A 25,020-nucleotide genomic window follows, 5' to 3' on the forward strand; every position below is an offset into this window, starting at 1 on the left:
TTCATTTTGCTAGACACACACAGATATGCAGTTTAAAGGATAAGCGCTGACAACTTTCTTTCTGTTTTGTATACATATATGGGCATTTATATTGCCACGCAGCTGGTACCACATACAATATGGGATATACCGAGCGCGGGCTTGTTGCCAAGCAGCTGGTACCATATATAATGTGGGATATACCGAGCGCGGGCTTATTTTTCTCTGGTTTTGTTTCAAAATATTGCCTTTTTGTCATAGCAGCTGTCCATCAAGCCTATTTAAGGCACATTTGGGTGTGGCTCACAAGCCAGCCTTTGCTAGATGTAAACCCCTATACCTGGGAGGTGAGTGCATCTGATTTTAACTGCATTTTAATAGTGTTTAAAGCATATAGGTCAGTGTAGGACCTGCATATAATGAGGTACCCTTGACGTGGGATGCAGGCTTAAGTCTTTTGATCAAAATATGAACTAATACCTCATGTTTTCATTTTGCTAGACACACACAGATATGCAGTTTAAAGGATAAGCGCTGACAACTTTCTTTCTGTTTTGTATACATATATGGGCATTTATATTGCCACGCAGCTGGTACCACATACAATATGGGATATACCGAGCGCGGGCTTGTTGCCAAGCAGCTGGTACCATATATAATGTGGGATATACCGAGCGCGGGCTTATTTTTCTCTGGTTTTATAACTCCATAAGGTTTGCCATCTACTTTCCTATCAACTCCACTTCTTTTTTCTTAATTAAAAAAAAACTAATTTTGAACCAATTCATTCAAAATTATGTTATTGCACTAAAAAATGTAAACAATAAAATTAATAAAATTGATATTATGCGAGGTTTTTTGTGAAACATTCTAATGATTGCATATTTCCTCATCTCTCTGATGTCACTGAGCTTACTATAGCCTTATATAGTGCAATATATACATATTAAATGATATACCGAAAGTATAAAATATTGTTCTACCCCACATTTATGGGTTATAGACTCTCTTTTTGCCTTCCCCACCTTTTCATAATTCCAAAGGTCAAAATATGAGATTAAATGTGTAGAGTTGAGAAAAACAGTCTGTTAAGGTTTGAAATGATCTGAATACCAGTTTTTTGGAGATAATATATTTGATACAAAGGCATCTGTTCAAAGATTGTTTTTGAAAAAAAAATATTTTAACATGCTGATTTTGAACATAATTTCTGATGAAAAAACAAGTAATTGAACACATTTACATTAAACATAATTTTATTCAACCTTTTAAATTACTATTTTCAAACAATAATAAAAGATGTGAAACAATCTACAGAGGAACAAGCTCTTGGTACAAGTCATTCTGCTTACTAAACTGTGGAAGAGTCATTAATCTAAAACTAGTCTCTAATAGTATTAACATGGATCAGGCTGCTACTGTCACTCTTTCTAAGGATCTTGTTTATGGTCAGTTATGTAACCTCTTTGTGGCATTTTGGAATACATTTGACTTTATACCAGAATTGATTTTTTTATATTATAATTATGATTATTATTATTCTTAATTTACATAGAATGAACCATAATCTTCAACCCAATGTGATCATGGAGACACACTGAGCTTAAAATGATAACAATATATAAACATTAAAGGAAAGGAAAGTTGAGACTATCTTGCTCACTAGAGCGTGCATATGTAACGAGATGTGGCAAATGAAATGCAAGAAAAAAGTACTAGTTTTGCATTGTAGATGAGCTATGTGTATATCGAAAATGATGTATTTTATTAGGTTCTCAGTAAAGCCTTATGGACTAATACCCAGTAAGTTTCAGTACAGACACATAAGTAAAGTGAATTAATATACATATATTGGCTGGAGACATACATGTATTGCAGAGTTTATTGCACTGATGGTGTGTCAAAGCTAAGGACTACGTTGAGAATATGTGCCATCACACTGAAGTTAACTTGGCTATATTTTTATTTTGATAATTGTTAATTTAAAAAAATTATCCCACAGAGGTTGTAAGATTAATGCTAGCTGAGAAAGAAGAAGCATGCAGTGAAGAGATGATGTAGGCAATAAAAAAGTAGTTTTGGCAACTGAACTAAGGGGATTTAAAACCAAAGCTCTTAAATTTGATGAGCTTCATAGAAGAGGAGGGTTTTAAGGGCACACTTAAAGCTAAGGGGGTTATATTGCTACAGCATAGGGGATAATGGATAGTAGAATAATGGATACAAAGGATAGATTCATGGCAGATTTCAGAACAATATTTGGGGAGTTTTATACAGACTTATTAAGTGATGTAGGAAGGTGAAGAACTGTAGATGCTTTATAAGTAACAATCACAATTTAAAACTGTATTGTGGAGAAAATATGCAGTCAATGAAAATAAGAAAATAAAAGGATTAGTAATTGGGTTTATAAAGAAAATCTCATTCAAACTGGAATGCAGTGCTGATAATTTAGATACGTAAGTTCAATTACTAGAGAGGGCAATAGCCAAGACTAAATATATTGAAATTATCAGTTCATATGCTTTTATTTTATTATTTTACTTTACTATTTTTGTTGTTGCTAGTGAAGTTAGGACATACATTTGCATGGTCTTCAATATGGGGAGTTGTTAAGGAATGAACAGAATAATATGAACCTAAGACAATGAGCTTGTGATTTGGGAGTGATGATAGAGTTGCTTATAGAAATAAAGATTGGTTACAACGGTGTGTTAATATAGGGAGGCAACACAGGGTATTTAGTGTTTTAAACAGTTTAAATATTGAGAAATGATTAAAACAGGGGTATCAGAAAGACATTCATTGTTAAGCTGGGTAAACACTACAGAAATTTCGACCAACTTTTTATGCCAAGCGATTTTACATGCGATCGATGTTCCGATCACTCGGTCCATGGACTGCATACACACTAGCCTTGTTTAGGACGATAAAGGGAAGAGCGGACGTCCCTTTAGCGACTTTTTACAGCCATGTTGTCGTGAGCAATGACTGTAATTTCATACTCACTGTTATGGATCGTTCGGAGGTTTATACACACTACACAGCAAAAACGAGATTGGAACGAAAATATTAAACAGTATGACCAACCAAATGAGGCGATAATCGTCCATTTGGGCAGACTTTCGACCATTGTGTCACTGCACACACTGACCCGACTTTTGAACGAGCGGTCGTATGTCGGCTGTTTGAGCCGATTATTGGACGAAAACAGTATAGTGTGTACCCAGCTTTAGTCTTGAGAGCAGAATTTTCCTCAAATGAGGAGATTAGAGTAGAGTTGGACATCATCAGAGATGTTGTTAAATACAAAAATAGCTCATTATATTTAAATTGAGAGAAGAATAAATGTAGCCCAGACTATAAGGTGGGGTAGATCAGCTGCAAATAATAAAAAGGAAAAAGACAATTGATTTGAACAATTATAAATTAGTAATGACCTTTAGATTTAGAAGTCAGAATTGAGTCCAATGGAGAGATTGTGCTTAAATAGTGAGTTAGATGAGTATACACCAGACATTTAACTTATAATGCGAAGGAGAGGGATAGAAATATTCTTTGCTGACGGGCTATGCCTGTCTTAAAGAAATGCTCATTCTTGTTAACCGTGCACTAATCGATGTGCAGGATCATAAGTTGTTCAAACTGTTAAATTATTTAATGACCAAACTGGAAAGCTTCACAGTGGCTACACAGCCAAAGAAAGAAGCCAGTTTACAACACTGGTCATGTGGAGACATATTTCCTTTGTTTAGTCAGATTTCCACTCTACTGAGATGTAATCTCCTTGAGTAATTTGAAGATATCTTTGCACCATTTTAAGCAGAGCTTTATATGCTTTTTTACTCATCCAAAACAGAAAAGATTCCAGAGGTATCCGATAAAGTAAGAATGGCTGAGTGTTTAAGCACTGGTTTTATGATACAATTCCAGGCTTCAGTGTTTTTCTTGATAACTTTTCAAAATGGTCAAATGATGCATCATGCAAATCCCTTAAAATCAAGTATGGCTATATGTAATGTTGTATTGTGGCATTGAAAATACAGGTGCTACTGAAACAGGCGTCTTGACATTTAGTTCTGAAGTATCATTCAAAAGTAACCACCAATTGAGTAACGTATTTTTATTTTATGGTCTATAATCTCGTCACTATGAAGAGGTTGTGCTATTGGTCGCCGCTTGCTATAGACACTGATTGCAGCAATTACATTCAATTTAATTAACCACAATAAATAGAAGCAAAGTATTTTTGTAAATGTTTCCAAATAAATTGTAAAGTTAAACACAGTAAAGGGTATACAGGGACTTTTACTATTAATTTTTAAACTATTATTTACAAGCAGTGGTACAAGTAAGGGAGGTCATTTAATTTGTGTAGTTTTTCTGGGGAGAAATTTGCTAAATATTTTTTATCCTCTTTTGCTCTGTTTTCTATATACAGTCTGTAGCAGAATATATTGAACATTTGTTCCTGAAGCTGCTGCCATATTATGGGATTTGGTTAGGCAGTAGTGAGTCTTATGTCTAACGTCAGCATATCCATTCCATCATGTCACATACTATACATATAAGTATACATATGACATCTAGTAATTTAACACAACTTTCAAAACTGAGACTTAAAATATTGGCTTATCTACAAATTCTACTTTCCACCATGATGCTATTGCTAACTGCATAGATATATATTGTATGTGTGCCTATTTTTCTGGGCCAGTTTTTTTATATACCTTATTTGGACCAAAAAGAAGGAATGGGGTGGGTTTTAATGCATAAGCAAATTTGGGACACATGGGTATATGTGTATGTATGTAATACAAGCTTCCCTGTAATCACCCACTAGGATGATATATTCAGATAACACTATACAAAGAACTAAAAATCAAATATTCACATTTTCGTACATAAATTATGACATAAATATAGGCCAAGTAGGCACTGAGATCATAGGATGATTGTCCCAAAAGTGTAAGAGAGTAAAAAAACAAAATTACCTCCATTTACTTCAATTACCTTCACCTCTGAATATGGTGTAAAATACTCCGAAACCAGAAAATAACATATTTTCAAAGGAGTTACTTTCATATTTTACAAAAGTACAATCTTCTTTGAAATGTCTGTCTATACTGGTGCACCATGTAGAAAGTAGTGATTCACCCAATTAGGCATCAAAATTCACCAATTGCGCATCATTTTTTAAAAAATTTTTTTACTAGGGGATTAGTGACTTATGAAAATGTGCTCAGATTTTCCAGATCCGAATGTGGACTCACTCTCCACACTTCCCGTGAGCCATCTTACAATCTTTGTAGCAGATGCAGTCAGATATATAACCAGCCCGTGGTGCAGTGACCACAGAGAAGACGGTAAGCCAGAACTGTAGAACCTTCTGCTGATACCCCCATCAACAGTACAGCATCTACTGACATACTACTTTCATCTGCTGTGAGTGATCTGTCTTACAGAAGTAAATAGGTTCAGGTTCAATAAGCAATTTTGGCTTTTCAGATCTGGCAGATAGGTTCAGTTTTGAGGAAGGGAGAGCTGTGATTTTCTTATGAGTCTTGGACACTGTAAGTCCTCTCCCACCACCCTTAATAGTGATGACAAACCTATTGATATCATTTGAAAGCACTGGAAATGTCAATGCCTGCAGATCAGACAGGAACAGTTCTGGCAGTGTTCATGTGATTGGGTGTACAGTCGGTCCACTGCTAGAGCATCTGTTAGGATATCACTGAGAGTTAGTAGAATAGCTCAGGTATAAACAGCTATGCACTGGTCTCTGTAGAGAATCTGCCTCCATCCCAAGATGAATCCTCTAATGGAGTGTCCCAGGTGAGAAGAAATGTGATTAATGCAAACTTTTTTTTTTTTTGAAAAAGGGGATGAAGAGCCACCCAATTCTACAGCATATTGTGAAATTATACCTGTATTACCCGATAATGATTCCACCTGATAGTGATCTTCTAGGATCAACAGGAGCATGACCAGTGGGCAGAGTTGTCCAAACTTGCCACTAGTGTATTGTCAGAAATTGTATTCAGTGCTGCAGGAGAATTTGGCTACCTACAGATGTAGGTAGCCAAAGTTCTGCCCACAGCTGCTCTGGCTTGACAGTACTTCACACTCTTCAGAGGAGGTTCCCTGAAGGATTTCACAGTTATCTGCAATCTATGTAATGTGTAGAGTGGCTTACCTGGGGTGCATGAGTACCATTACCCTCCACAACATGTCCAGAGGGTGAATAAGAAGGAATTATTCAAGGTTAGTACAGATTCAGTGCCAACTGTAGTGATTACAGAAATAATCAAAAATAATCTGGTTAATAGATAACAAATTATATATAGCTATAGAAAACTTTGTTCCATAGTTATTATTGGTCAAAACTGTATTGACCCAGAAAAGAACACTTGTACCACAGATATAATTTAATAGAAGTTAAGTGTCTGCTCTTGGAAGTAGTTTATATGTGCTTCTATGCACTTACTAAGAAAATATCTTCAAAATTCATATAAAAACTATTTTACATAAATTAAATCACAGAAAAATGGAACTGTTGCAATATTGCTAGTCTAGGTAATGTATAAATGTATTAAAAATGTTGGTCTGCCTGTATCTCAAAGGTTTTGTGCTAGAAATGCAAAGAATTATCAAAAACAATTGTTTTTGCAGTCTAATATGTTATGGAATCTAGTTAGCACTTGTTGCAGAATATTTATTTATACTTGATTATAGTTTATTTTTATAACTGGCTGCAGTTTCGGTTACAAATTCTCCTGCAGCACTGAGTACAATTTCTGACAATACACTAGTGGCAAGTTTGGACCACTCTGCCCACTGGTCATGCTCCTGTTGATCCTAGAAGATCACTATCAGGTGGAATCATTATCGGGTAATACAGGTATGATTTCACAATATGCTGTAGAATTGGGTGGCTCTTCATCCCCTTTTTAAAAAAAAAAAAAAGTTTGCATTAATCCCATTTTTCCCATCAAAACAGATTTCTTTGGATTGGTGATATTTGATTTTCTTTTTCCCAAGAAGTGAATTTTGGTTACAGATTGCTGAATTTCATTATTAAGTTCATTAGCACTGACATGTGTTTGTTGTGAACCCACTGACGCATTTTGTTCTCTGACATATTTCATTTTCTTGCAGTGTGAATAACGGTAGAGTTGGTGATGCATTTCAGTTTATGTCGCATTTTTTCATGGACATATTTCTTTTTCTTCCTATATGAAGAACTTAAGTATGTGCTAGTGTTTCTTGGCAATGCATAAGTAGTAACATCCTTACAGATGCAGCAAAGAATTTATCCATTTTCCGCTTGTCAAGTGGATCCAGCACAGTTGTAATTAAATAACCATCTCTTTTCTTGATATGTTCAACACGCTTGTCATTTTACATAACTGCATACTGTGTCCCACAGATGCTAATTCAACACCCAAACATTATGTTCTGTCTCTGATTCATCATCTTCAGTGATCAGTTCTGCATTTCTCCATTTAAATGTATGGAAACTAATAGTGATGACTATGATGATAACCATGAAATCCTGTGGCTTGACCTTTTTGGACAATCTAGAATCATACACCAAACAGTGGAAGCTCTATATTGACCCTGGACATAGTCACTTGTCTGTGGCATATACCGAAGTACAAACGGTTATAGAGTGAGCCTCCTGTATGTTAGTTAAAATATCAGCATATAAAGCAGATACATATTTAGTTAATAAATAATAGTAAAAATAATAAGACTAGGTACTTGTTATGTGGGTTCTGCACCAACCATCAATTCCCAAAATGATGCAGACTCAAAAAGCTTTAAAGACTGACAAGAGATGGCATAAGCCAAATGCACTTAAAATCATGTGTGTGTATTAGGTCATGCACTTACCCATTTTGGGTTAATTCTTCTGCATACCTAGCCCTAAGCTTCCCTATATATTTATCCCCCCCCACCTAGTGGATGCTGGGTCTCTTTGTTTCCTGCACCAAATGCCTCCCTCCCACTCTGCTATTGTCATAATGTCTTGCATTAATGTTTTCACTGGACATTTTTAAAGGATTATATCCTGGGACCAGTGCTGCAATGGAAATGATCTTCCACTGTTTGGTTTTGCAAACAGTTTTTAGCTTACTGCTCTCCTCTCGCCAACAACATATATATATATATACAAGTTAACCCGTGCATGATACTCATGCATTCTAGTCAAATCAAGCTACTTAAGGTGTTAAAAAGGTTTTTGTCATGCATTAGGGGCTAGGCCAGGCCTCCTCAGGGGAAGAGTGTTACTTCCCGACGTAAGCACCCTTTTTTAACGTGGTTTTGTCCACATGTCACCACCTCATCATTTTTCTCCATCACCTCATCCTTCATCTTTATCGCCACATCTATCCAGATGTCTATCCAGACACAGGGATCTCTCTCAGTGGTCCTGAGTATCACACTCCTCTCGCTCTGTCACCCCTGGCAACCACCAACCACTCCCCACTGTCACCCCCGGCAACCACCAACCACTCCCAACTGTCACTTCTCCTTCAAGAAATATATATATATTTTTTTAAAATCTTTATAAACACTTTTAACAAATAACAAATTAAATTAACAAATTAAAAACATCTTAGTATACCAAATTTCAGCCCTTTCTGAGTTTTTTTTTCCCACACACACTAAGAAATTAGTAGGTCAGTGTATAACTCCGCCCAGCAGTTGGCGCTGCAGCAGGTTTCAGCCCTTTCTGAGTTTTTTCCCCCACACACTCTAAGAATTTAGTAGGTCAGTGTATAACTTCGCCCAGCAGGTGGCACTGCAGCTTGTTTTATTTTTTTTTCACACACAGACTAACACACGCCGCTAGGCTTACATATGAAATATATATATATATATATATATATATATATATATATATATATATATATATATAATTTAAGTTTAAATAAAACTGTGACCTTTTGCCAAATTTAAACACATGTCCATGTAGTTATTTATGATATCAATACAGCAATAAAAATATGAACATACAAAGGAGGTTTGGTGAATGAAAGGAGGGCCATCAACACTATGCAGCTTAATCATTTCTAAAGCACAAATTTTTGCTAAGCACATATTCATAGACAGTGCACATGGCTTTACTTTTATCCTCTAAGGCTTCCATCAATTATGGTTGGTGGTGATAGAAGGGTCTATTTTGGAATTTTCACATGCAGTTATTACAGTCATTACCAGGCAATGATTGAGAGAATATAGTTTATTCTTCAAAATTGTAATCTGGTTCAATTTCAGTTACAGAAGGATTAACAAGCACATCATCACTCCAGTCCTCTGCAATGACAACAATGGTAGATGCACAATTGACATGTACATTGTTGCTTGTTTGAACTGCCATGTGGTATGTCAGGTCTTGTGTTCTTCAATAAGATGCAATGATGCCTTTCCCTACATTAGATAAGGACTGACTGAACTTTATTCCTAAAAGACCTTGACTGACCTTTATGCACACACTACGCTCTCAGTCACTGATGTCTTATCCATGTCACTTACTAAACTGACAATTTCCGGCATGTAATTGTAGCTGATCTTTTAGATAATGTATGATTTGCATTTATTGTATTAGAATATGATTGCCACTTGCTTGAGAGGTTGTAGGTGACAGAGAATTGGCAGCAATATTACTGTCTGAATTATTTGTGTAATTTACTATATGACAAAGTACACTTTCCCCTACTGAATAATGAATTTTTGTTGGATTTGAGCAATTGGGGGTTTGTGCTTCTCAAATGTGAATGGCGTGGCAGGCAAATTTATTTTTTGCTTATAATGGGTCTGCTGAACGGGATCTGCATCTAGTTATGCTTTTTCCTCTCCATCACTACCGATTGACAACTTTGAAAGCACTTTGTAAAATTGGTTGTGTAATGTAATTTCATTAGGCGAGGCAGTGTCACCAAAATATACAAAAACACATTGCTTTGGGTACATTGGGTACAATTGACAAATGTTTGCCAACTGTTAAATTTTTTGGAATTCTAAATGTATGATGGGGCACCTGTCTTTACCTCATTTCTACTGACACTAACATTGATACTTTTATTTAACAATGTAAGGAGCATTGTGGCATTATCTGAGCATATTTACTCTTTTTTGCTATCAGCATGGAACAGGAGTCAACCTTCATCCTCATCATCCTCTGATGATAGAATTTGACTATCACATTGAAATATTACTGTCTCATGATCCTCAACCTTCAGCTGCTGGGAATGGCCACTGACACTTAAACATAATTTCAGATGTACTTTCTTACACCACTGATAGTACCTTACATTTTGGCCTTATTGTCTACAGAGTTGTGACTAAATAAAGAAAACTATTGGTAAGTGCAATGAAATTGCAATCTGAACTTAATTCAATACAAGTAAACAAAGTTACAAGGGGCTATAATTAGAGAAGGTGGACACATCAATTTGATGTGAGTACAGCAAAAATTGGGTTTTGCACCAGCCAGTGTGTTGTAAGAAATACACCGGTTGATATTGAATTATATAGTTTTTGTACACCTATATAGTTAATGAAGCTAAATTACAAATACCGAAAAAAACATTGTGCCAGTCAGTGTGTAGTAAAAAAATATATTGTTGAGATTGCAAGGGATTGCCTGTAATAAACCTAGATTATTCTGCACTTTACATTTTGTTACATATTGTTCTTTCACATCAGTCCCTGCCCCATTGGAGCTTACAATCTATATTCCCTACCATATGAACATAAAAACACACGCACTAGGATTAACTCAGAAGCCAATTAACCTACCAGTATGTTCTTGGTGTGTTGAAGAAAACCGTAGCACTCAGCAGAAACCCACACAAAATATGCAGAAAACATATAAAACTCCACACAGATATTGACCTGGTTAGAATCAAATTCTAGGCCCCATCTTTGTAGATGGCCCTATGGCCTCAGCTGCTAAATGGATGGGGCTGAAAACAGTACGGAAACAACTGTGTTCTATTTCAGCAAGTGTATTGTAGTGATGGTGCCAAAGAACTCGGACAATATAAAAGAGATAGGTCAGGATGCAGTACTGTATATACAGCTATATAGGAAATGCAGTGCACACACAAGTATATAGTAGTATGGGCTTATAGTCACAGAAAGCCTCCACAAGCACTTTTATCTACAGTCATGGCCAAAAGTTTTGAGAATGACACAAATATTTGTTTTCACAATGTTTGCTGCTTTAGTGCTTTTAGACCTTTTTGTCAGATGTTGCTATGGTATACTGAAATTTTGTCTAGGAACACAGCCATGAATAGAGAATGGTACCAAAACAGCCTCCAAGAGAAACTTCTCACAACCATCCTAGAACAGTTTGGGGATGAACAATGTCTTTTCCAGCATGATGGAGCACCTTGCCATAAGGCAAAAGTGATAACTAAGTGGCTCGGGGGATCAAAACATCAACATTTTTGGTCCATGGCTAGGAAACTTCCCAGACCTTAATCTCATTGAAAAGTTGTGGTCAATCCTTAAGAGGCGGATGGACAAAAAAAACAACACAAATTCTGACAAACTCCAAGCATTGATTAGGCAAGAATGGGCGGCCATCGGTCAGTATGTGGTCCAAAAGTTGATTTACAGCATGCCAGGGCGAATTGCAGAGGTCTTTAAAAAGAAGACTCAACACTGCAAATATTGACTCTTTGCATAAAGTTAATGTAATTGTCAATAAAAGCCTTTGACACTTATGAAATGCTTGTGATTTTACTTCAGTATACCACAGCAACATCTGACAAAAAGGTCTAAAAACACTGAAGTAAAAAACTTTGTGAAAACCAAAACTTGTGTCATTCTCAAAACTTTTGGCCATGACTGTAGTATCATTCACAAAACCTGGAGGGGCTGTAAGCTCTTTCGATAACGCTTTAGATATGCAACATTGGTTGAAGCTTGATTATTTTTTTGTATTAAATCTACTGTGACCAGCCTGATTCACTAGTGGGTAATTTTTAACCAAATGTTGACTGGAAGGGGACAGATTTGCAAAGTAATTCACCAATGGTAACATTCTAAAATGGTGTTTGAATCAATTTGCACAGGGTTTCCCAAACCCAGTCCTCAGGGCCCCCTAACAGTGCATGTTTTCCATATCTCCTTGCTGGAGGACAGGTGTATTCATTACTGACTGACACATTATAACAGATCCACAGGTGGTCCTAATTATGTCACATGTGATCCAGAAAACCTGCACTGTTAGGGAGCCCTGAGGACTGGGTTTGGGAAACCCTGAATTTGCCCATCTCTATTAGAAAGCAATAGTAAATTCTAATATGCTGTGTATGGGTTCTTCTGCAGAGAGCACTGAATAGGTTAATGTATGAAGGAGGTATCAATTTAGATGGGTCAGACAATTTTCACAAAACTTTATTCTCCAGGCACCCATCAAGGCTGTATGTTTGCTAATTGCAAATTGAAGGTAATTATCTACATCAGACAGCTATTTGCACTGCAGTTTCTACAAATGCAATCTGCACATCAGATTCCTTCTCACAGAATCCAAAGCACAAGGCTGTTACATTCTCCTTACCACACTATGATTTATTTCTATTGATCAAACCTCCCGCTGATTCATTTTATATGAAGTGCATGTGAAAGCTCAACTGCTAAAATTGTCATAGCAGGGTGTGAAAAAACCTTTTAAGTATACTGTAGCCAGAGTTTAAGGTCTGAAGTATTGCAGATATTACCAAGGAAGATACAGAAACTCTGTGCAAAATGAATGAGTTTTCTGTAGAGAGAAAATGAAAAATTATAGATTAATATTTATGTATTTGAGACTAGCAAATTAATAGGTAAATTAAAATGGTACAGCAGATAAGCTAGTCTAATAACTTCCCATGGATCTAATATATTGGACTGCATTTATTATTGCAGATTTTTTCAGTTTAACTGAAAAGCTATTGTGCATGTTATTCATTGCAAGGGCAATATTAAAATAATATCCTTCTAATCTAGCTACCTAGAGTGCACGGAAGAACTGGTTTGGAAAACGAAGATTAAAGAAGTTCTTCCACCAAAACAGTTACTTGCATGTAATTTTGAAGGAAAATTATTTTAAAATGATATGTACTTCCAAGTCTTTGATCATGTTTTTCTGTTGCTTAGTAGTGTAATACAGAGTGTCTAGAAGGTGAATCACTGCATAGTTACATGAGAAAAAATGAAACATCAGTTCCAGACTCTTTCTACATAAGTTCATCCCATAATCAGAAATTCTGTGGGTGTCACATAAAAAAACACTAGACCAGATTTGGTTAAAAAAATTGTCAGAACTGAAATTTAGCTTGTGTCAGGTTACAGCAATAACAATAATAACCCCAGGGACACTCCCTGTGACACTCTGTATAAAACCACCGCTGCTGAATGAGATCACCAATGGTATAGCTGCTAACATTTTATAATGTCTTTCCAGGGACACTTTATTGATGAGCAGTAACAGCTAAACACGTCACGTGATTTACTGTCTCGGACCACCTTGAAACGCTACAAATTTAACATGTCATGTTTGATCATAACATATTTTCTTGTATTTTAAATACAGCAAATAAGAATAGATGGTAGAAATTGGACTTTTATCGCACAATTCATCAATAGTAAAAAAACACAATATTTGCAGAGGCAAAACATCTCAGGGACTAATTATTAATACCTAGGACTGCCCTCTGACGTTAGGGAGGAGTTGTCAACTGTGCAAAGTCTGCAAGAAAATAAATACTAGAAATATTGTCAACATAGTTGACTACTCTCTCAGAATGTCCCGGAGACCCAGATTTTGGGGAGTCCCAGCAGAGCCGTAACTTAAAATGTTAGCTCCTGGGGAGGAAGGAAAACTGCCACTCCCCTAGCCTGCAATGTTAACCAATTTAACCCACAATATTCATAAACTCTTCAGCATTGCACCCTAGATGGTCGCACCTTTCGTACAGCCCTAGTTACGGCCCTGACTCCCAGACTCCCAGAACAGCATGAGAACCTCCACCCCTCTAGTGGCGTGGGGCTTGATGACACAATTTGCCAGGTGCAAGAGAGTCTGCCTCAAACATTTTCCATTTGGTTAATGGCTGAGCAGTACACAAGAAATGCCAATTTCTTGTGCCCAGGGACAAAGAGATTGCAGTTCAAGCAGTGCATCTCTCCTTGTGCACTTGTATGCCTCTGAGAAGTATATTTCTCTCAAAGCTGCACTACCTATGAAACTATTTTGCTAATATTCCACGAAACTTAGCCAGAACCCTGGGGTCTTCTCCGTACAGCTGTTTCTCTCACAGGCCCATCTGAAAACCGGTGTGTGTTGAGTTGAAGGACATCACCACATACCCATGCAACCCCTGTGCTGCCATTCAAACATGTTGAGCCTTTGTATTAGAGAATCAGCTTGGCCCCAGGAAAAATGGCTGCATGTAGCAACCCCTGGGGCTCTGGCTAAGGGAAGGGGACACGTTAGGTAAATATTGTCAATAGTGGAACTTTAATAGTTGAGACTTAAACTCATTTTTGAATTATTTTCCCACAAGTGTATTACTTTGCTTTGCATATTGTCTAAAGAGTAGCTTAAAACTCCTACTTGTCTTTTTCATTATTTCAATGAAATACAAGAGGAATTTGTGAGATTTATGTCATATGTCTATAGTTTCTAACATGCTTGGATCTCTATCCATAGATACTATTTGCCCTGAGAGTATGAAAACTCCAAAGAGGCTTCTCCTGCTTTATCATCCTGCCCATTCATTCATAACCAACATAAGGGGGTAAATGTATCAAAATGAGAGTTTTCTGGCGGGTTTGAAAAACCAATCAGATTCTAGCTATTATTTATTTAGTACATTCTACAAAATGACAGCTAGAATCTGATTGGTTGCTATAGGCAACATCTCCACTTTTCAACCTCGCCGGATAACTCTCAGCTTGATACATTTACCCCAAGGTATTTATTAAAAATGCATTGTAATGCATGGTCCCTCTAACAATAATAAATAAGAAGACTGAAGTCTCTGTAATTTGATTATCATGAAACAATACATAAAATAGAAAACTAATCAGAAAGAGAAAATGTGAAAGCAAAATTAGCATAGTGAAGATATGTTTCAAAGGCTTAGATGATATATCTGTCATCTAAACAATTTGTTGGTTTTGGATATCTGGCACCATGTATGTTTTAAAACATTTTGGTAGGAAATATAATCTATTAAGAAATAATGGAATACAATAATACTGAACAGAAAGAAAGCCACTTTATTCTTCCAGGAAAGATGCCAGCTGTATATTATGCCAAAAACATCTGAATCCAACATTGATAGTAATACATTATATTTTATGTGCATAACAAGCCTTAAAATGACATTTTGGATACAATGGGCCTAATGTAGAGTTGGACACATTTTCATCCAAAATCAGTTAGTAAATTTGATGCCAAAATAAATGGCGCATTTATTTACATTGTAGCAATTAATCTTCATTGAGAATCCACATGGCCGTATCTAACCAATCAGACAACTTTCTCATGATCAATCTAATGAATCAGAACCAAGCCGCTCTGTTTTAGTTGTTGACAATCCTCCTGGTCTGTCATTCATGTCAGGGCTCCAGCTCCACAAGAATCAGTGTGAGTGATGCACATATGGGATTTTCTTTAATTCCCTTTGGATTAAAAGGAAGAAGAAAGATGATTCCTCTGGAATCAGAAAATAAATTGATGAACAAGTTTTAGTTTTACAAGCACCAATGTGCTCTGGCAGATATGGGTAGGAAGGCACTTAATATTCTACAAGAGCTAGCACACGCATGCAGTTTGTGGCTGCAAGAGCTTGCTCGGATCTGCAGTGCCACATATAAAAATACTATTTTTTTTTTTACATATAACTATTATTATACCGTGATCCACCAGCTAGAGATCATGGGTCAAGCTTCAGTGCTTTCAACATGGGGCTGTAATTTCATAGGTTGAGGACTGCAAATTTTTGTGGGCCCGATTTCCCTAAAGAAATTCAGCCCTATGCTTGACAGTGAGACCAGCCCAGCCTGGCTTTTGGGTTGGGACCCTACACTGTTTGTCCCCCCTCATTAGCCACAACTAGCCCAGGCTATGAACGCAGCTTTGTTTGTTTTTTTTATTTATTTAATTCCTTTGTTTTACAGAGGTGTATGCTGATGATGACAACCATCAGCACGGATCTTATGCACTGGGGTCAAGCACGCACAATAGATACGCCCGCTGACAGGCATATCTGCAGATGTGGCCAAAGCGGTGTGAGCAAAAATAAACAGAGATTCTTTACCATAATGGCCGCCAAGGTGCGTAGCCGGACATTACGATGATGAACACTGGCACATGGCGGCCAATTGAATCTCTTCCTAAATGTATTAACAGGCTCTATCAGCTTTCTCCTTTTATATTCATATGAAAAATAAACAACGTATGCAATGAGATATTCAAGTGTCTTTGTCCCCAACAAAAGAGAAAATTCTGCTATTTTCTGCAAGTTATGAAAAAATAATGTCATTCAGGTTGAATTCCAGGGATGTGTGTGATCCAGTTTTTGACACTGAGATTTTTCTTCACAATGGGATCTGTAAGTTTCAATGCTTTGACTTGTTATCTGAATGTATAAATTCTGCCAGCATCAGCCTTTGTGAGCAGCTCTTACTGATATGCCACTACATGGTGATTGACTGAGTCTTTTTGTACACTAGGCAGCATAGGTTGGAAGCAGAGCACACATAAAACAGATGGTCTCCTCTTTTCTTATCTCCCGCTAATAATGGTTTACGAGACAGGCAGTGAGGAAACAATAAGTCCAGATTTCTTTTCACATTTTCTAAAGTAAATAGTTTTCATGCCTAATGACAATTTGAAGGCTAACCTTTCCTGCGCTGCAGTGTGATATCCAAGCAATGTCTGCTTGTCGTCTATCTGGTGGCAAATGCATGATAAAGAATGCCAGCAAGCTAAAATAAAAATATCAGTGATTAAAAAAATAATAGCTCAATGTGCCAGAATACCTAATTTGTGTGAACTCTTCATCCTGTTCATCAATAATACTATTTTTGGCTGAAGTGGAAACAAGTGGAATGAACTCCCCTTTTTAAAAGGTAAAATAGATCAAAATGAAATGGCTTCATTACCTGACATTCCTTTATTGTAAAGAGTGACACTACCATCAAAAGTATGGATTTAAGAGAAAGGTAGAACTGCTTCCTATTTTGTATAAAATAAAATGCACAAAAGTCTACATTCCTATTGTGTCTGCTAAATAGATGTCTGCTTCGTGGACTTGCAGCTGTTAACTCTGTAGCTTAGTATCAAATACCAAATCTAAAAGACATGGGACTCTATCACAAGACAACGTGAAAGAGAGAGTGCAGCGGTATTTTCACATTGTCATGGACAGCATTAAAATTAATTTCTGTCTCTCTCCACTTTGATTATGCCTTACCTATCTTCCCCACACAGCAATCTCCTGCTAACTCTCTTACTCGTACACTGTTCTGCTCAGCCCCTATCACTACCAATGTGTGCTGCAAGGGTTTAAAGTGCAATTCATTTTGGTTAGTTTAACTGTGTCTTTCATTGTGCCTGTAATGTTCAATCTGCGGAGCATTACTCAGACAGCTTAGTAGAGAACATCATACTTACAAATATACTGTATACTTCCTCTACAGAGCAAGCTAATGTTCTACATAGCAAATAACCAGAATTATCCTTTTCAGCAAGAAGACCATTATCACTATATTCCTTTTGTACAAAACCCCAAGTCCTGTGTTGCAAATACTCCCATCCAAACTTCCTATTGCAGAAAGTTAACCCCAAGAAAAGTGTGAAAATGGAATTATAGGGGAAACCATGTAACACTGTTGCTGGGCAGTCTGTTCTCTCATAAGAGAATGCAAGTTGATAGAGAAAAGATTGTGGGGCGTCAGTGACTAGCGCTGTAAGCGCACAGGTACAAATAACTAAAATAGGAATCAGTGGTCAAGAAAGCATACATTGTATAAATTAAGTACATTGTATCAGTGTACTTCATTGCGGTTAAACCCCATGCCATGCAAGTTTAGCCGTTTCCTACCAATCGGAGCAGCTTTCCCTTGTTCTGACCAATCAGAGTGAAGCCATTCTGTTTGGTTATAATGGTTGGCTTCTGTTATTTGCAATGTAGCTCTTGTAATTAGCATTTCTTACAGCATGCTTATGGTTCTTTATTTTATCCCTTTGAGATGCAAGCCTAGAAGAGAGGAGAGAAGTCCCCTGGATCTAGGTCAGCACTAAATGGGCTAAAGAGTGTATGCGTTGGGGACTTTTTTTTTTTTAATAAAGATCCTTTTCACTATGTGGTTGTCTTTACTTTCCAGTGTTATTTTACAGAGAAACTGCAGGTCCCAATGGACCTTGCATGCCAGGGTATGTTAGTACTTCAAGATTCTAGGTTCAAGGTTGTAGTTTTATAAAGGTCAGCATATTCTAACACATTGGACATGATAGTTCTCCAAAATATTTCACGTTTTTCATGGCATACGCAGTAAGTAAATGTGTATATTACTAAAATGAAATGGACTTGAGTCATACTTTACATGAGGCCCATAGACAGCAACAGGTTGAATAATTTGGTCAAGGCAGAAAACAGTATGGTAGAGTGAGTGTTCATTAGGTCAAAAGAGTTTGGGTCACATTGATAGGTTGTGAGGTAAGAGCATGAAAGGAACGAGACAACTTCAACTTCATTTACTTGGTTTAAAGAGCTTAAAATAGAACTGCAAGTTGGTGAGCTTGTGGCATGTCTAATGTCTGACTCTTCTGCTATTTCTTTTGTATTCAAAGTATTCTGGTAGTAATAAAAAATATTTAAGCAGCAGATATATAATATTGGCAATTAAGAAATGTATTCAGAGTCAATTATGCTGTGCAGCAGGTTTTGCAACTTAGTATGTGTGGATTTCAAATCCAATGGTTGAAGTCCAGCTAGGAAGTTTAGATTTCAGTTCTTGTTGTTGGTGTGCTGGGCTCTTTCAATGTATTGTATGTTTAACTCATTTGTAACTCATTATAATCACTTAACTTGCTCACTTTGATGGTGTGTTGAAAGAAACTGAGGACCTATTCAAGTGAGGCTTATGAGGCTATACCATAGAGTTATGCTAGAGTTAAAGGCCAAATCACTTAGCTGAGAAGGGTTGCAAGCCAAACAATATCAAAGAATTTGCAGATGTCACAAATGAGCAAGTTAATCAGGGCAAGAAAGGCAATATGCACAAAATCTATTGATGGAACTTGGAAATATACAGCTGTTTACAGATAATGGAGAAGTACTAAACACATAAGCAAAGGAATATGTGTGACTTCTTCATGTGATGACAATGATCATTTTGTTGTTGTAGGTCACACCACTGAGCCATGGCAAACACCCAAACAATGTATTATCTGCTGTTAACTGGTGCTTGAAATTGTCTCAGTGGCCCTCAACTGGTTCTGAAGTCCAAAAATATTTTATAGGTTGTTAAAGTTTAGATACACTAAAAAAGTTTTAGCTAAGTTGGAGCAAGGCAAACAGATTTGACCATGTTTGAGACTGTTCGAACATGTTTGATCTTGTTTGAGTCAAAATGTATAAATTGTATAGTATAATTACATACTATTTATATTTAGAATTAAATTAAAAAACATTATAAAATGTAGGAATTTAAGCTCAAACAGGTAAAAAAGGAACATTTTATAGTTTATATTAATATATTTTAACTGCAAACTTGAACATTTAGTTTAAATGTTGATTTTCAGTTAACAGCTTAGTAGCTATAAATTACACTCCATGGTGGTCAAAACAAAGACAACGTTGTGTATTTTCAAGATTGGTTCAATTAATAATTTGATCAAATTTGAAACTGGTTTGAATAGTTCTAGCATCTTTATTTCCAACCCTGCAGATGAGCCCTTTATTGGTACTGGCAGAGGAGAGCTTTTCTGGAACGGGAAATGGCTGGACCTCTACTTTAATGGTTCATGAATGATCTTCCTATTAATTGTGCTGCCTATGGAGTATATACAACAGTGAAAAATAGGTTTAATTTAATTACTGAAAAGCATATTGAGAGGATGAGGATATGTGAATATAAAATAGGTATGGCTAGACAATAGGGTGGGACCACAGACTGTGTGCCTACAGCAACAAGATTTATCAATCACTCCCTAGTTGACCTGTTCTCCTTTCATTCTCACTTATGTTTAGCTATACCACATTTTTTTCCATAATGAACCTATAACAATAACGCGTATATATTTCCATCTTCCCATACAATTAGGTTCCACACCAGGCAAAGTCTTTGTCACTTTTTCTGGTGATATATAATAACAGTTTTTATAGAAAGTAACTGTAATCTAAGTGATTTCATTTAAATTCATCAGTTTTATTGGATGGCAGTGTGACCCCATAATGACTTATTTAATCAGTTTCAGTGAGATGCTTTATGTAATGAAACTGTATGTGGAACCTTAAAATTTAAATTACATAAGTCTATTTAAAATTGCCAGATTCACCTAGTTTCCGAAAGGGCCTGTCTGCCAGCCACTACATCAATGAAATTAAATAATGACACAAAACAATTTATTGCTAGATTGATTAGATGAACATTTTACTTTAAACCATTTTTAATATATATTTATTTTATTATTTAATGGATATTTTAATAGTATCAACTTACTTAGGATGTCGAATGTCAGGCAGGGATCTCTCCAGTGCAATATTGTTACTAACATATATATTGAAGCCATTTTCTCTGTAAGCTGTGTCATCTTGGTCTAGTTCACTGATGGGATATGGTTTTCCATGTTCACCTTTACCTAGAAGGAATAAAAAATAAAGGCAATAAAACTGTTATTATTATTATTATTATTATCATTTATTTGTTAGGCACCACAAGGTATACGCAGCGCTGCACACAGTACTAACAGTAGACTATACAGGGTGAAACCATACAGAACAATGAACAAAAAGTACCAATACTTCAGAAACTCCGGCCAGTCATATGCAGTAAAGACGGAGCGGAAGAACAGGTATGGAGACAGGAGGGGAGGGGGCCCTGCTCATACGAGCTTACATCCTACAATAAAACCACCTGTCAAATTCTCTTTCAAATGCCCATGGTGTTCATCTGCATTAAATGCACATGCATGTATGATGTTTGAAAGGAAATTAGGATAAGTATTTTAGTAATAGTATCATGAGTTTCCATTTAGATATATTCAATTGGCATGGTTGTTTGGGTAAAATTTTTAAATATACTATAATCTTTAAGTAAGTGCCTGCTTCAGAGTTAAATGTAAACTGGGACTTCTGCATGCACACAAAAATGCATTCATAAACTTTTGTTTGACATGTCCGTGTCACTACTGTATTGAACTTACGTGTTACACTTCTGACCCACCTCTCAATGTGGGCACAAATCTATAATATGCCCAACTCGATATACTTCCGAAAGTTGTGCATATTCACAATGCAATACATTTTATGCAAGTCAGGCTCTGATATTTCAGCGCATATACTGTGTGAGGAAACGGGTTGTTACTGGACTGAGAACTATGTAATCATCACCCGTTTCTCACAGTTTAATGTACTTTTTAATCCTTGGCCCAGTCTAAGTATATACACCAGAGCATCGGTGTATTATGTGTATTATTATTTCATGTTATTAGGTACATTTTGCCCATACTATTACCTGCGATATTGTATGTAGTATAAATATAAAGAATATTGCCATACTGTGTGAAAATATCAGAACAACAGCAGTCATTTTGCTTGTGTTAGCTAATGTAATTACCATTTGTCTCCAATGTCCATTGTTATGAGGGGCAGCTGAGATTTGGTTTGTAATCAGAACAATGTCTGAGTTAACTAGTTGGCAGCCCATGTTAATTAGCTAGGTCAACAGATAACCTTAGAGGTAATGAGGTTAGAACTTCTACTCATATGCAATGTGCCTCCACAGTAATATATTGGTTGAAATAGCATGGGGAAATGTATCAATATGTATCAATATAAATGTAATTGTATCAAAAGGTATCACAGACTTATATTGTGTAACCCTGCTGATATAATGTGTCAAAAGTCTTATTGTTCCATGTAAGCGTGCAGTGTCATTCCTTGATGTACTATTGTAACCCCATGTGTAGTGTATCCAGCCAAAACAGCTAATTGAGTCAAGCCATTCTATTGTCTAATCAAGGTAACAGATACAGTATGTCTAGCAGCTAAATTGTTGACTGGGAGACCCCTTCTGTAAAGGGGAGGTTTGAGACATTTGACCCTACTTCCTGGGTATACAGAAAATAATATAGGGCGAGGAGAATGCCAGGGGGGGTATTCTAGTTTGGAGGATCCTGGTGTAGAAAACATCAGTGAAAAGGACTCTAGGCCAGGCATCGTGGTGCCGCTGGAGGAAACCCTACCAGGACAGGGGCGGTGTGAGCCAGTATCCCAGGCTGGGGGACACCCTGACTGTTTTGCTAATCGGTAGTGGTAATATTGCGGGAGGATAAGACCCTGAAAGAGACAGAGATTATTACTTTGGAGTGCTGACTGCAGGAGACTGCTGGAGGATACATGCTACCATTTACCCTGTAACTTGTGAACGTCTTGTGGTGTTGTGCTGTCGTAATAAAGTCTTATATTGGATATATCCTGGTCTACCCGAGTGAGTTGAATCCCACAGAGGGTAACTTCCATCCCAGATAAGGGTGGTATCCTCACATACTGCTATCTACCACTCCTATCAAAATGCTCTGGACACTGCTAAACAAGCATACTTCCAATCTCTCATCTATGCTCAGGCTTCTAACCCCAAAATACATTTTTAACACATTTAAATCTCTTCTCAATCCTCTCACCCCAAACCCTCCGACTACCATCAGTGCCCATGATCTTGCTTCCTATTTCAAAGACAAGATTGATAAGATCCAACTTGAAATGGTATCATCTCCCTCGACTAGCAATCAGCTCAATTCCTTTCCAGCATCCTCTGATACCCTCTCTTCATTTGATCCCACAAATGAAGAAGTATCTACTTTCTTCTTATCTTCCTCCTATGCTCTTGATCCCATACACTCACAAATTGGTATGTTCATGTCTCATGTGCTTATTCCACCTCTAACTAAAATCTGTATTCTATCTCTCTCTATAGGTATCTTTCTATTACTATTCAAGCATTAAGTGATTGCACCTATTCTGAAAAAACTAAATTCTGACCCAAACTCTCTCTAAAATTACTCAGATCCCATGCCCCTCCAATTGTCTCGAGAGAATTGCCTACACTCACCTCACACGTTTCCTTTCTGCAAACAACCTATTGGATCCTCTTCAATCAGGCTTTCACTCTCAAAATTCCACAGAGACTGAGCTGTTCAAGGTTGTCAATGATTTGATCACAGCTAAAAGTAAAGTTGATTACTCTCTTTTAATTCTCCTGGATCTCTCTGCTGCATTTGACACTGTTGACCACACTCTCCTCATACAGATGCTACAATTCCTAGGTCTTCAAGACACTGTCCTATCCTGGCTCTCATCCTACCTATCTAATCACTCTTTCAGTGCTAAATTCTCTGGAACAACCTTCATTCTGCTTCCTTTATCAGTCGGAGTACCACAAGGCTCAGTCCTTGGTCCTCTGCTATTCTCTATCTATACCACTTCTCTTGGACTACTCATAAGCTCCTTTGGATTTCAGTATCATCTCTATGTGGATGATACACAAATTTATCTATCCTCTTTTGATCTCTCACCATCTGTGTTGTCTCGCGTTACTGACTGTCTTTTTGCCATTTCATCAAGGATGTCCTCTTGCCAACCCAAACTCAATCTTTCAAAAACAGAATTAATAATATTCCCACCTAACAATAGAAGCTTCCTGCCTGACATTTCTATTTCTGTTGACAACATGAGCATAAATCCCACCCGCAAGCTTGCTGCCTAGGTGTAATCCTTGACTCGCAACTATCCTTTGTTCCCAACATCAACTCTATATTTACATCATGCTGCATACATCTAAAAAACATTTCCAGAATATGCATATCTCACACAAGACACGGCAAAAACTTCAATTCATGCACTCATCATCTCCTGCATTGACTATTGTAAATCCCTCCTCACTGGTCTCCCCAAAATCAGATTCGAGCCCTACAATCTATTTTAGATGTAGCGGCTAAATTGATTTCCCTTGCAAATTGTTTTTCGTCCGCTGAGTCACTCTGTCAGTCTCTACGTTGGTTGCCTGTTTTTCAACGAATCCAATATAAAATTCTTCTACTAACCACCCTCTTAATCTCCCTATGTTACTGTTTTACCATTCAATATGATGTAGAAGTTACCCTTGGGTTTTTATTAATGTTTATACTGTTTAGAGTTATTCAGTTTTTTTTTCATAAGGTTTTTTTTGTATGCTTTCTGATGTGGCCTTATATTGCAAATACGCTTGTGCATATATTGCAGTCTATTCTGTCTGTGAACATACAGCAAATACTATGTAGGGTGAGCGCACTTACACCCACATTCAAATCAAAGCCCACTTTGAAATCCTCTAGGATTTAAATATGGAACTATGCTCAACTTCAGTGCTCTTTTCTAAACCGAAACTCGCGTGCAAATTGCTTTCCCATTTAAATTAGGCCCTATATTTCTATATATCTTAATGCAGAAACTTGCATGTATTTAGTTGTACAAACATTCTCATAGAGATGAGTGAATTTACAGTGAAATTTTGCGTAAACGGACATTCACAGACCATTTGGAAGAGGTATAATATTCTACCAATACAAGAGTTCTGCTTCTGCTTTGCTGTTCCACGGAATGCTTTTCGGCACTGAATTTGTAAATTTGCATTTCAAAATTTGTGAATAGAGTTGGGACAACAATTGTAACTTCATTTTGCTGTGCAGTGCGATTTCAATAGATTGGGGTCACTTAATGCCAAATTCCAATGGTGAAAAGTGGAGAAATTCACTTACAA

General features: G+C 36.9%; 1 protein-coding gene and 1 long non-coding RNA gene across 8 annotated transcripts in view; one reads left to right on the top strand and one right to left on the bottom strand.

Annotated features, from left to right (window-relative positions):
• The window catches only part of GALNTL6 (polypeptide N-acetylgalactosaminyltransferase like 6), a 1,017,111-nt gene that overhangs the window by 652,647 nt on the left and 339,444 nt on the right, over nucleotides 1–25,020 (bottom strand). The window contains exon 3 of the mRNA XM_075197705.1: nucleotides 20,725–20,863. Coding sequence (XP_075053806.1) covers nucleotides 20,725–20,863 — 139 coding nt within the window. The remainder of the gene's footprint in view (nucleotides 1–20,724; nucleotides 20,864–25,020) is intronic.
• LOC142139840 (uncharacterized) overlaps nucleotides 1–25,020 on the top strand; it is a 97,042-nt gene that overhangs the window by 65,698 nt on the left and 6,324 nt on the right. Inside the window, exon 3 of one of the 7 annotated variants that reach the window (XR_012688262.1) lies at nucleotides 16,174–16,464. The exons of the other annotated variants lie outside the window; for them this stretch is intronic. This is a non-coding gene — a long non-coding RNA (uncharacterized LOC142139840). Of the gene's footprint in view, nucleotides 1–16,173; nucleotides 16,465–25,020 lie in introns of those variants that run through there. 7 annotated transcript variants of the gene reach the window in all.

Source organism: Mixophyes fleayi, chromosome 1 (genome assembly GCF_038048845.1).
Source record: "Mixophyes fleayi isolate aMixFle1 chromosome 1, aMixFle1.hap1, whole genome shotgun sequence".
Classification (NCBI taxonomy): domain Eukaryota; kingdom Metazoa; phylum Chordata; class Amphibia; order Anura; family Limnodynastidae; genus Mixophyes; species Mixophyes fleayi.